Source organism: Sinocyclocheilus anshuiensis, unplaced genomic scaffold (assembly GCF_001515605.1).
Source record: "Sinocyclocheilus anshuiensis isolate Anshui unplaced genomic scaffold, SAMN03320099.WGS_v1.1 scaffold456, whole genome shotgun sequence".
Taxonomy (NCBI): Eukaryota; Metazoa; Chordata; class Actinopteri; order Cypriniformes; family Cyprinidae; genus Sinocyclocheilus; species Sinocyclocheilus anshuiensis.
Window position 1 is genome coordinate 396,801 of NW_015557074.1, and position 11,580 is coordinate 408,380.

The 11,580-nt window shown below is 39.0% G+C and overlaps 1 protein-coding gene across 5 annotated transcripts in view; it reads left to right on the plus strand.

The window, feature by feature from the left end:
* LOC107676751 (ryanodine receptor 1-like) overlaps nt 1-11,222 on the plus strand; it is a 108,012-nt gene extending 96,790 nt beyond the window's left edge. For all 5 annotated transcript variants that reach the window (XM_016471416.1, XM_016471417.1, XM_016471418.1 and 2 more), the window contains 16 exons: nt 867-2,173; nt 2,581-2,660; nt 2,771-2,942; nt 3,115-3,201; nt 3,514-3,825; nt 4,187-4,317; nt 4,412-4,454; nt 4,539-4,672; nt 5,167-5,227; nt 5,327-5,473; nt 5,566-5,700; nt 5,777-5,933; nt 6,048-6,112; nt 8,611-8,711; nt 8,795-8,846; nt 9,511-11,222. In XM_016471416.1, the coding sequence (XP_016326902.1) occupies nt 867-2,173; nt 2,581-2,660; nt 2,771-2,942; nt 3,115-3,201; nt 3,514-3,825; nt 4,187-4,317; nt 4,412-4,454; nt 4,539-4,672; nt 5,167-5,227; nt 5,327-5,473; nt 5,566-5,700; nt 5,777-5,933; nt 6,048-6,112; nt 8,611-8,711; nt 8,795-8,846; nt 9,511-9,606 (3,080 nt within the window). In that variant the 3' untranslated portion in view covers nt 9,607-11,222. The remainder of the gene's footprint in view (nt 1-866; nt 2,174-2,580; nt 2,661-2,770; nt 2,943-3,114; nt 3,202-3,513; nt 3,826-4,186; nt 4,318-4,411; nt 4,455-4,538; nt 4,673-5,166; nt 5,228-5,326; nt 5,474-5,565; nt 5,701-5,776; nt 5,934-6,047; nt 6,113-8,610; nt 8,712-8,794; nt 8,847-9,510) is intronic.
* The last annotated feature ends 358 nt before the right edge of the window (nt 11,223-11,580 follow it).

Here is an 11,580-nt window from a genome sequence, read left to right on the forward strand (position 1 = left end):
ATGGTAAACAGGTTGCTATAAAGAATGCATAATTAGCCTGTATAACCATTGGTGTTTCATTAAAAAGAAGACCATGCTCTTGTTCTGTATGAGAAGTGGTTTTATTTAATTTTAACATAAAGGCATGTTGTGTGTCACCGCAGTTAAATCGGTGTCTATCATGATAAAACCTTAATATCAAACCTATATAATGAGTTCAGAAATTTTAGAGAAATGCTTAATAAATGCACTGTAACTAAACCCATTAGATTTTAGCCAACTAAATTTACTGTAGATTTAGTCGACGAAAATGTTATGATATTTAGTCGACAAACTAAAAACAATTCAGATGACTAAAATATGACTAAAACTAAATGGCATTTTAGTCAAAAGACTATGACTAAAACTAAATCAAAATTTGCTGTCAAAATTAACACTGCGAATTACACAGACAAAGAACTAACATGCGTGACCTTTCCAACGTGATTACGTAATGTGTAAAGTCATAGACGCGCATTGCAGAGCTAGTGCAAGACAAGCATTTGTGGTTAAAATGTATATACATTTTTTTTTTTTTTTTAGAAAATGAAAGATCATTTCGCTAGATAAAGACCCTTATTCCTCAGGTGGGATCATGTAGAGCCCTTTGAAGCTGCATTAAAACTGCAATTTGGACCTTCAACCCAGTGGCCGCTATTAAAGTTCACTATATGGAGAAAAATCCTGGAATATTTTCCTCAAAAAAACTCTTTGTGACTGAAGAAAGAAAGACATGAATATCATTGATGACATGAGGGTGAGTAAATTATCAGGACATTTTTTATTCTGGAAGTGAACTTATCCTTTAAGTCATGATCTATAGCCTATTTTTTCTTGTATTATTACAGGTAACATTGTGAATGGCACAATCGCTCGCCAGATGGTTGACATGCTGGTTGAGTCATCCAGCAACGTAGAGATGATTCTCAAGTTCTTTGACATGTTCCTCAAACTGAAGGACATTGTGGCATCGGATGCCTTCCGTGACTATGTGACGGACCCTCGTGGCCTTATCTCCAAGAAAGACTTCTCCAAGGCTATGGACAGTCAGAAGCAGTACACTCCATCTGAGATCCAGTTCCTGCTGTCTTGCTCTGAAGCCGATGAGAACGAGATGATCAATTTTGAGGAGTTTGCCGATCGCTTCCAAGAGCCAGCCAAAGACATCGGCTTCAACATTGCTGTGCTACTCACCAACCTCTCTGAGCATGTTCCTCATGACACTCGCTTGCAGAACTTTTTGGAGCAAGCTGAGAGTGTGCTCAACTACTTCCGACCCTTCCTGGGCCGTATCGAGATCATGGGTGCTGGCAAGAGGATAGAACGTATCTACTTTGAAATCAGCGAGGCCAACCGCAACCAATGGGAGATGCCTCAGGTCAGAGAGTCAAAGCGGCAGTTCATCTTTGATGTCGTCAATGAGGGTGGTGAGTCTGAGAAGATGGAGCTCTTTGTGAACTTCTGCGAGGACACCATCTTTGAGATGAACATTGCCTCGCAGATCTCAGAGCAGGAAGAGGAGGTGATTGAAGATGAGGATGAAGAAGATGAGGAGGAGAGCAGTGGTGGCGGAAATGGAGAGGGTGAAGGAGAAGAAGGGAATGGAGAAGCAGCACCACCTGAATCCAGCTCAGCCTTTGCAGACTTCATCAAGAGCGTAATGAACTTCATCAGCCTCTTCACTTTCCGCAATCTCAGACGCCGTTACCGCAAAATCAGGAAAATGACCATAAAGGACATGATTGTTGGTCTGGTCATGTTCCTCTATACTGTCCTCTTTGGCATCCTGCACTTCATCTACAGCGTCTGCAGAGGTTTCTTCATGCTCATCTGGAACACTCTCTTCGGAGGAGGTCTGGTGGAGGGAGCTAAGAAGATGACGTTGACAGAGATCCTGACTAACATGCCCGACCCAACTCAAGATGAGGTGCACGATGACCTTCCACCTGAGCCAGGAGCAAGAAACGTACAAGAATCAGGTGGAGCTGGTGAGGGAGAGGAGGGAACAGGAGGAGAGGAGGAAGCAGAAGAAGGAGAAGAGGATGATGGTGGAAGACCTGGTTTTGGTCCTCACGGCGGTTTAGGAGATATGGGAGAAACTGAGCCAGAGGAGCCTCCGACTCCAGAAGGCAGCCCACTGCTGAAGAGGAAGCTGGTGAGAAGAAGAGTTTTGCATTTGTAGTCTAAAGATGTTATCTTTGTTCGGTGAATTTTCACAGGCGAAATCCAATCATTTTAGTAGGAATTAGTCGGGAATTACTCGGTTAGGAGAGGGTAATGTGAGGGTTAAATATTTCCCTACAGTTTCCCAGTGGTTACAAGTTGAGCACATGGATATCTGTGACTTCTGTGTGAGTGGTGCTTCATACGTACATCACAACAGTGTAGACAATAGACTATGGACCTTTTTAACCTGTGAAATTTTGCCTTAAGAGTGAACATCCCTCATCACGTTTCCACATTGTTCTCCTTCTGTTTGTCAAATATAGTGGTGCTTCTTGCTTTGTAGACTCATAATCGAAATCTCTTAGTCTACATATTCTTCTCCTGTGGGTATTTCAGGTGACTGAAGAAGGAGAGGGAGAAACAGTAGAAGAGGAGAAAGTAGAGGAAGAAGCAGCCCCTGAACCCGAAAAAGCAGAGTAAGTAATGGAAATCAAATTATCAACGACTTTCATCGGTGAAAGTCATATTCATCGCAATATAAACATTGTGCTTTTGTTGCTTTGACTTATCCTTCTGTCCATCAAAGTGCTGAAAATGGAGAAAAGGCCGAGAAGGAGGCAGAACCTGAGCCAGAGGAAAAACCAGATGAAGAGCAAGAGGAGAAAAAAGCAAAGGCTAAAGCAAAGAAAGGCAAGAAGCAAGAAAAAGAGGGCTTTGAACTCTGGAATGAACTTGAAGTCCAAAGAAACAAGTTCATGGTAATTACAGTTATTTATCTACAGTATATACATCTTTCACAGTCATGTAGAATGCATGTATGTTGATTCATGTTTAATTCAATTATATTATGTTACATTATATTATTCATATTTTTCATTAATTACTTTTGATTCTGACTGCATCTAAAAGGTAATCCACTTTCTCTTCTAGAACTATCTGTCTCGCAATTTCTACAACCTGCGCTTCCTGGCTCTCTTCATCGCCTTTGCACTCAACTTCATTCTGCTCTTCTACAAGGTCAGTATGATGATAAAACAGGGCTTTTCAAAATGAAGTCTTGGGAGCCCCACAGGGCCACAAGGGTGGTCTGTGAATTTTTATTTGATTTATTATTTATTTTGCATTTTTAGTTAATATTTTGTTTTTTTTTCACATTCACCAGCTTTATTATGCATTCTACAGACTGGTCATCGAGGGGTCTAATTGCAATTTAACAGCAAAAAATAAATAAATAAATTGAACCCCTGCAATAAAATACTTTACAGCCATGTGATTTGCTTTAATTTGTTTCAAGAACAAATTTGACTGAAGCTAGCCATTCCTCCTTAGGTATCTGCCAGCCCACCTGGAGAAGAGGAGGAGTTTGAGGGTTCGGCTATGTTTGAGGGTTCTGGTGTATTTGAGGGCTCTGCTGTGTTTGAAGGATCTGGTGTGTTCGAGGGCTCTGGGATCTTTGAGGGCTCTGCTGGAGAAGCCGAAGCTTCTGGAATGGAGGAGAATGGAGAGGAAGATGAGGAAGAAGGGTTTGTCTACTTCTTCCTGGAGGAGAGCACTGGATATATGGAACCCGCTATGGCCTTCTTCTCTATCTTACACTCCATAATTTCCTTCCTCTGTATCATCGGCTACAACTGTCTGAAGGTCAGGAGCCCTGGATTCTGTCACTGGAGTCACTGGATTCTGTCATCATGTGCTCACCCTCATGTCATTTCAAACCTGTATGACTTACTTTCTTCTGTGAAACATGAAGACATATTTAGTAGAGTGTCAATGCTGCTCTTTTCCAAACAATGAAAGCATTAAATGACCACAGAAAGGACCAAAAAGTACCCATGAAGTGTCATAAATGTGGTCCATACACATGTAAACTATACCCTATGTTCTTCTGAAGCCTTCAGTCGTGTATTGAGTAAATGATGACAGAAATGTCATTTTGAAGTGAAATATTTATTTTCATTTGGTTAAGCTAGTGTGAGCTGCTAACGATTTCGCATATGTGTAGGTTCCTTTGGTCATCTTTAAGAGAGAGAAGGAACTGGCCCGTAAACTGGAGTTTGACGGTCTGTACGTAACTGAACAACCAGAAGATGACGACATCAAGGGCCAGTGGGACAGACTTGTCCTCAATACACCGTAATACTACTACATTATTATTATTTATACATTTATAAGCAAGTATCCCTGTGAAGACTGTGCGATGTGTAATTCCCTTTTATTCTCCACTCAGGTCTTTCCCGAACAACTACTGGGACAAATTTGTGAAGAGAAAGGTCAGGAGCATACTATGCTTGTGTGTGTAGATGTATTGAGAGATGTCGGTGACTGAGCGTGTCTACGGTGTGTCTGTATTGTAGGTGCTAGAGAAGTATGGCGATATCTACGGTAGAGAAAGAATCGCTGAGCTGCTCGGCATGGATCTAGCATCCCTTGATGTCAGTGCTATGACACACGAGAAGAAGCCTCGGATTGATCCCTCAATGTTCACATGGTACAGAAAGATGCAAAACACACTCATAAGTGTCACCAAAATGTCAACAGCCAATACAAGTAACAAAAATGATTCAATAGCACAAAAACGAATATGCCATTAGGTAGGGATGGGAACTGTTCCATTGATGACTTTTGAAGCGGGAATATTTGGAAAGTGAAATTTAGTAGCCAAATGATGAACAAAGAAGGAAAGAAAGAAAAAGAAAATTGTAAACTAAATGTATTATTCACTACAGTTAGAGTTCACAAAAGCTAATTAAAAAATAGATTGGGAGCTGTACTACTCTTTATTTTCAAATCACTAAAAAAGTGGCTCAAATGAGTCATTTGTTTGGGAATTGAACTACTCTGGTCAAGTTCATTTTTTGGATTCACTAAAATGAACCTATTCATAAGAGCCATTTGTGTCAGATTCAGACATCACTGCTCTTAAACATGATGTAATAACAGGATGGATTCTGTTTCTCATTCTAAAATGTAATGAATCCACAGGTTGACATCTATTGACATCAAATACCAAATCTGGAAATTTGGAGTGGTGTTCACTGATAATGTGAGTTTCAGTAAAGACAACACTTTTTCCTAAGTTCTTTCAGTTATATGAGGATATTTATAGCAATGGTCATTCATTTGGATTCTGTTTTGCTCGTAGACGTTCCTGTATCTGGTTTGGTATCTGGTCATGTCACTGCTTGGCCACTACAACAACTTTTTCTTCGCCTGTCATCTGCTGGACATCGCTATGGGTGTCAAAACCCTGCGCACCATCCTGTCCTCTGTAACTCACAATGGCAAACAGGTACAGCTCTCAGATAACATCATATTTGACTGAGATTTTATAGAAGTCTCTTCCAGATGTAAATGTTAATCTTGATGGTGACTGTGGTTTAGCTGCTGATGACGGTGGGTCTGCTGGCTGTGGTGGTCTACCTCTACACCGTGGTGGCCTTCAATTTCTTCCGAAAGTTCTACAACATGAGTGAGGATGAAGACGAACCGGATATGAAGTGTAACGACATGATGACTGTAAGTGTTTCTCCACACATCTACATTTGGTTCAATTACACTTTGTCATTTCATGTGATCATGTTTTCTCTCTCAGTGTTATCTGTTCCACATGTACGTGGGTGTGCGAGCTGGTGGTGGTATAGGAGACGAGATCGAGGATCCAGCCGGAGACGAGTATGAACTTTATCGTGTGGTCTTTGACATCACCTTCTTCTTTTTTGTCATTGTCATCCTGCTGGCCATCATTCAAGGTGAGGAAAGTTTTTAGAGAAATTCAGACACTGTGGACAATTTACCACTTTGTAAATTTAATGTTTAAAAAGTTTGGTCATAACATTACGAAATGATGTTTGTGTTGTGTGCAGGTCTGATCATTGATGCCTTCGGTGAGCTGAGAGATCAGCAGGAGCAGGTCCGAGAGGACATGGAGGTACTTTTTTTTACATAAAGGAATAGTTTACCTGCAATTGACAATTTGCTGAAAATTGACTCACTCTCAGGCCATTCAAGATGTAGATGAGTTTGTTTCTTTATCAGAACAGATTTGGAGAAATTTAGTGTTTAGCACTTGGAAATAATGGATCCTTTGCAGTGAATGGGTGCTGTCATAATGAGAGTTTAAAACGGTGATAAAAGCATCACAATAATCCGGAAGTAATCCACATGACTCCGGTGCATCAATTAACATCTTGTGAAGCGAAAAGCTGTGTGTTGTAAGAAACAAATCTATCATTAAGGTGTTTAACTTCGAACTGTTGCTTCTGGCCAAAATATGAGTCTATAATAACACTATTCCTTTAATACTTAACTGAAATATGCAAAATGTACATGTGAGTCTGTTGCACTGGCATTAACAAACCTCAGTGCAGAAACAATACAAACTATGATTGGTGGATTATGTGTAGATCAGTAAGTCTCTAAATGGGCACTTTGTTACGGTGGCCCAGTAGGGCACAATACAACAAAATCTCCACTACACAACGGAAACATGCCACAACACAATGAAATTAGCACAACACAACGAAATTAGATCTATGCGTTGTGTTGTGGAGATTTTGTTGTGTTGTGCACTGCTGGGTCACCGTACTTTGTGGCCAGAAAAAAATCAGAAAAATGCTATTTAAACGGGTCATATGACGTTGCTAAAAAATAACATTATTTTGTGTATTTGCTGTAATGAAATGTGTTTATGCGTTGTGTTTATGTTTATGTGTTTTATTAAAAAAAAAACATTATTTTCCACATACTGTACATTATTGTTTCTCCTCTATGCCCCGACTTTCTGAAACGCGTAGATTTTTACAAAGCTCATCGGTCTGAAAAGCGAGGTGTGCTCTGATTGGCCAGCTATCCAGTGCGTTGTGATTGGCCGAATACCTCAAGCGTGTGACGGAAATGTTACGCCCCTTACCATACTGTGATGCCGTGTCCCGGTGCGATGAGACAAAAACATTAAAACCCATTATAAACGAGGCATTTGTAGCATCCAGTGGGGACATAATTACTGATTATAATGACTTATACTGTCTTTTTACGCATTGCATCGCGCCGCGTTAACATAAAACCATGTCTGCATTTGTGATCGGAGAAACGACAAACAACAAGCGCTACTCAACACTGCTCAAAACTCGCGTTTGAATCGTCATATCAATCGTACTTACAGGCTGTGAGTCAGCATTTTTGTCAGAAAACCGGCATTGTAGGCTACTCTCCCAAGAAACAGTCCTCGTCCTCCGTAAAATGCGTTGCACACATCTGAATATTTGGGTTGAACTGTTCTGGATGTAGGCTACTCTCCCAAGAAACAGTCCTCGTCCTCCGTAAAATGCGTTGCACACACACGAATATATGGGTTAAACTGTTCTGGAACAGTGTAGTAAATACAACTTAACCACTGATTATTAGTCGTGTCCTCTTTTGGAAGGCCAAAAAAAGTAGTTTCGCTTTCACAACAAAACACACAGCGTCTCCACGACATGGTGGCGGCAGCAACAATACTACAGCGAGAATGAAAGTTGCGCCTTATTTCTTTGCGTGAACATTTGGGCAGTGTTATGCAAATCTTCCCACATTTGTTATGCAAATCTTCCCACACAGTGGCGTAGACATGTGGGGGCGAGTTTAAACGAGGCATTTTAGGAGGGCGTGGACGAGTCTAAACTTTTATAAAGAATATCTCTTTGGGTTTGAGACTTTAGTCTTTGCAACTTTAGGGATCTTATCTATTCACGAACAGCTTGTAACACTCCAAAGAGAAAGGATAACTTGAAATCGCATCATATTAACCCTTTTAATTAAATATTTCCAGCCATGCAAACTATAGCTAGCTGCAAGCTCAGGTAACTTGCTATAAACATATCTGGTGCATCTGAAATCGCATGCGGTCTACATTTGATAAGGAAAGAACTTTGCATTCGTTAAAAGTGCATTCAATATAGTTTGAATGTGTGTAATGTATAAATGGATGTACTAAATCCACCATGTTGTCATTATCATGTGACTTCACTGACATTCACAAATTCTCTCCTGTGGCCTCATGTCGTAGTAAAGTGACCACTGGATGCACACTTCAGAATCTCTGCGAAAGTAGTGGGTCATCTTCGCCTATTGCTTTATGAATACTACAATTTCGGGCATACTATTCATTTCGCATACTGTTTTTCGGCTACAGTATATTAAGGAAGTAGGCATGTTCTGATGCAAGGATCAACATTAACTAGCTTTCTCAGCGAGATTCTATTTAAACTGTTGCTTCGCAGTGACAGAAGTTGACGTTAAAGGAGAAAACTGACTGTAGAAGATGTTTTTGCTAATGTGTGCCATAGCGCCCCTTGTGGCAACTGCTGAGAATGAAATATGTAATTGTCTTGCATTATGGATTGTGGTTTTAAAATTAAGATCTTTTTGTTTTGTTTTGTTTTTTCAAAGACTAAGTGTTTCATTTGTGGAATTGGAAGCGACTACTTTGACTCGACTCCGCATGGCTTCGAGACGCATACGATGGAGGAGCACAATTTAGCCAACTACATGTAAGTGTTTTGTTTATTCAGAAACAACGAAAGCTAATATTTGGTTCCTTATTTTGAAACTATGTTTTTTTTCTGCCATGTAGGTTCTTCCTGATGTATTTAATCAATAAAGATGAAACGGAGCACACAGGACAGGTCAATGTTGTTTTATTCTTATCACTGTCCAAAAATGTATTTCTGAAACAAACAAATAAAAACTTTGCATCTAAGATGGTCGACATTATAAATATATACACTACCATTCAAACGTTTAGGTTGATAAGATTTTGTATGCTTACCACGGCTGCATTTATTTGATCAAAATGCAGTAATGTTGTGAAGTATTGCATTTCCATTTTAATATTTTTTTTAAATGCAATTTATTCCTGTGATGGTGAAGCAAAATTTTCAGCGGTCATCACTTCAGTCTTCAGTGTCACACAATCCTTCAGAAATATGCTAATTTGGTGCTCAAGAAATGTTTCTTATTATTATCAGAGTTGAAAACAATTGTGCTTCTTCATGTTTTTGTTGAAACCATGATTGACATGACATTTGTTTTCATGGTTTGATTAACAGGAATTTAAAAGAACAGCATTTATCTTTATCTCATTATGCCAATTATATATTAACATTATAAATGACTTTACTTTCCTTTTTAATCAGTTTAATGTTCTATTAATTTCTTAAAAATGTTACTGACCCTAAAATTTGAACAGTAGTGTGTTCTAAAAAAAAAAAAAATCATTTTAATTTTCTCCGTATTTTGTTGAATTGTATTGTAATGCAGTGTATTAATTTGATTTCTCTCTCTTTCTAGGAGTCCTATGTATGGAAAATGTACCAGGAGCGATGCTGGGACTTCTTCCCAGCTGGTGACTGTTTCAGGAAGCAATATGAAGATCAACTTGGCTAATTCTACAGCCTTGAAAGTGTGTGTTTGTGTACAATTTTATTTCAGGAATGAGGGTCAAAGAGGAAATTGTGAAAAATAGGAAGGGAACAAGAGATAAATGACCGACTGTAGCCTTGATTTGACTCTCACAACCCTCATCTTCAGCCAACACATCACACAGACCACACAAATCCACTCATAATACTAAAAACCTTTGATTTCCCTGTTTGACTAAACAAGAGAGAAAAAGAGCTAAGACTGAGCATCAAAAGAATGTTTTTTAAACTGTATATACACACTACATGGCCTTTACCTATCCACTAAGGACTTTTTAAATCACATCAAACCAAAATGAACAAACACCCCTAAACAAAGCCTTCTTTTCCTCTCTGTTTTGTCTGTCACTATCAATCTAAAAAATCTCAGTGCCTAATGTTAAATCTTAACAGTACAGTGAGGATTTAAGTGTGATTTTATTGATAGTCTGTAGCGATATTTTTATGTGTAGAGTAGCTGTCTAGATCTTTTCATTTTAGCATATATAAATAAAGCTTTATTTATGCTTATTTATTCACGTATACCACAGAAATATAGCCATATGAGTGGTAGCATCCTGCTCTGTGACTATATAGAGCATTTTGACAAATATCAAGCCAGGCTTTTTCCCTGGCGCATCGAGCGAATGTGAGAATGCATGCAACCGAAATATCTTAATACCATTTTATTCTCGAGAGGAAAGTATTACAACCCCGATATTTCTCTCCTGCCTCTGTTTCAAGTTTCAGAGAATTACGAATGGTCTCTTGAGAAGTTTTAACTTTGTAAAAATGTGAAACCACCTGTTTTGCACTCTAGAGTCTTATAATGGGACGCTGTATCCATGCCAAGCACACACTTCCATGGAGTCCTGCTACACACTGCTGTATTATTAATATAGAGAGGTGGAGAGAGTTTGTGGGTCATTCGTTTTATTCAAAACATCCTCTCTAGATTTACAAGACCATGTCCTTTTACTCTGATTATGGGAAAGAAGTACTATCATGACTATATGCACAGTATTATTTATGTTGCTATACTGTCATTTAAGACCTTGACGTGAACTATGCTGTGCCATTCAGATAGCAAGGCTCTAACTTCATTTATCCACTTAAATACATAGATGATATATTTTTGTTGGAGATCTAAATAATTAAGATACTCTGAACTCATTGTGTCACGTGAGTATTTATTATGTACCTTTTTTGGGGGGGAATATAGGTCAGAATTTAGTAGAAAAGTGGAAAAGGAATGTGAGCTAGATTAAGTTAACATAGAGGTAACAAAGACGATGTGTTTTTGCCTGTTAGATTTGTATTCTTCTTTTGGGTGAAATCTCATACTTTATTTTTGTCGAATATAGGTGAAGTATGTAGTCGTAGGTCTCTGATATGACTGAAACAAACTCACATGTGCTTGTTCCACCTTGTGCGTTCTGCTGATATGTAATGACAGCACATTAAGAGCGTGTGTTGAGGTCTTTTGGTGTGTTTTGCTCTGAGAGCTCACAGAGGGAAGAAATCAACTGTCTTCTCTGGATCTGACTGTATCAGGCTGAATCCTGTGTTTCAATGCACATTAAACAGATTCCAATATTTTAAGAGCACTGCTGTCTCTGTCTTTTGTGCTCGATTTGTGTCTGTAGGTTCTTATAAACCTTAAGGTCCTTGCACACTGAGTCCGAAATTTTAGTATGTGTTTTTTTCGTATTCGTCATCCTTTCCTATCAAAATGCTTGCTACGGATGCGAAAACGCAGAAAATCAAACCTGATCCCGTTTTTTTATGATGGACGAAAGTTTCGGAGGCAGTGTGTAAACGTGATTGAAACAACGTGAGGTATTTATTTTTTTAACGTGCGAAAATTTCAGACGAAAATTTCGGACTCCGTGTGCAATGACCTTTACTCTATAATACATGTCTTCAGTAACTGTATCAGCTACCGTGTAATTAATACGTA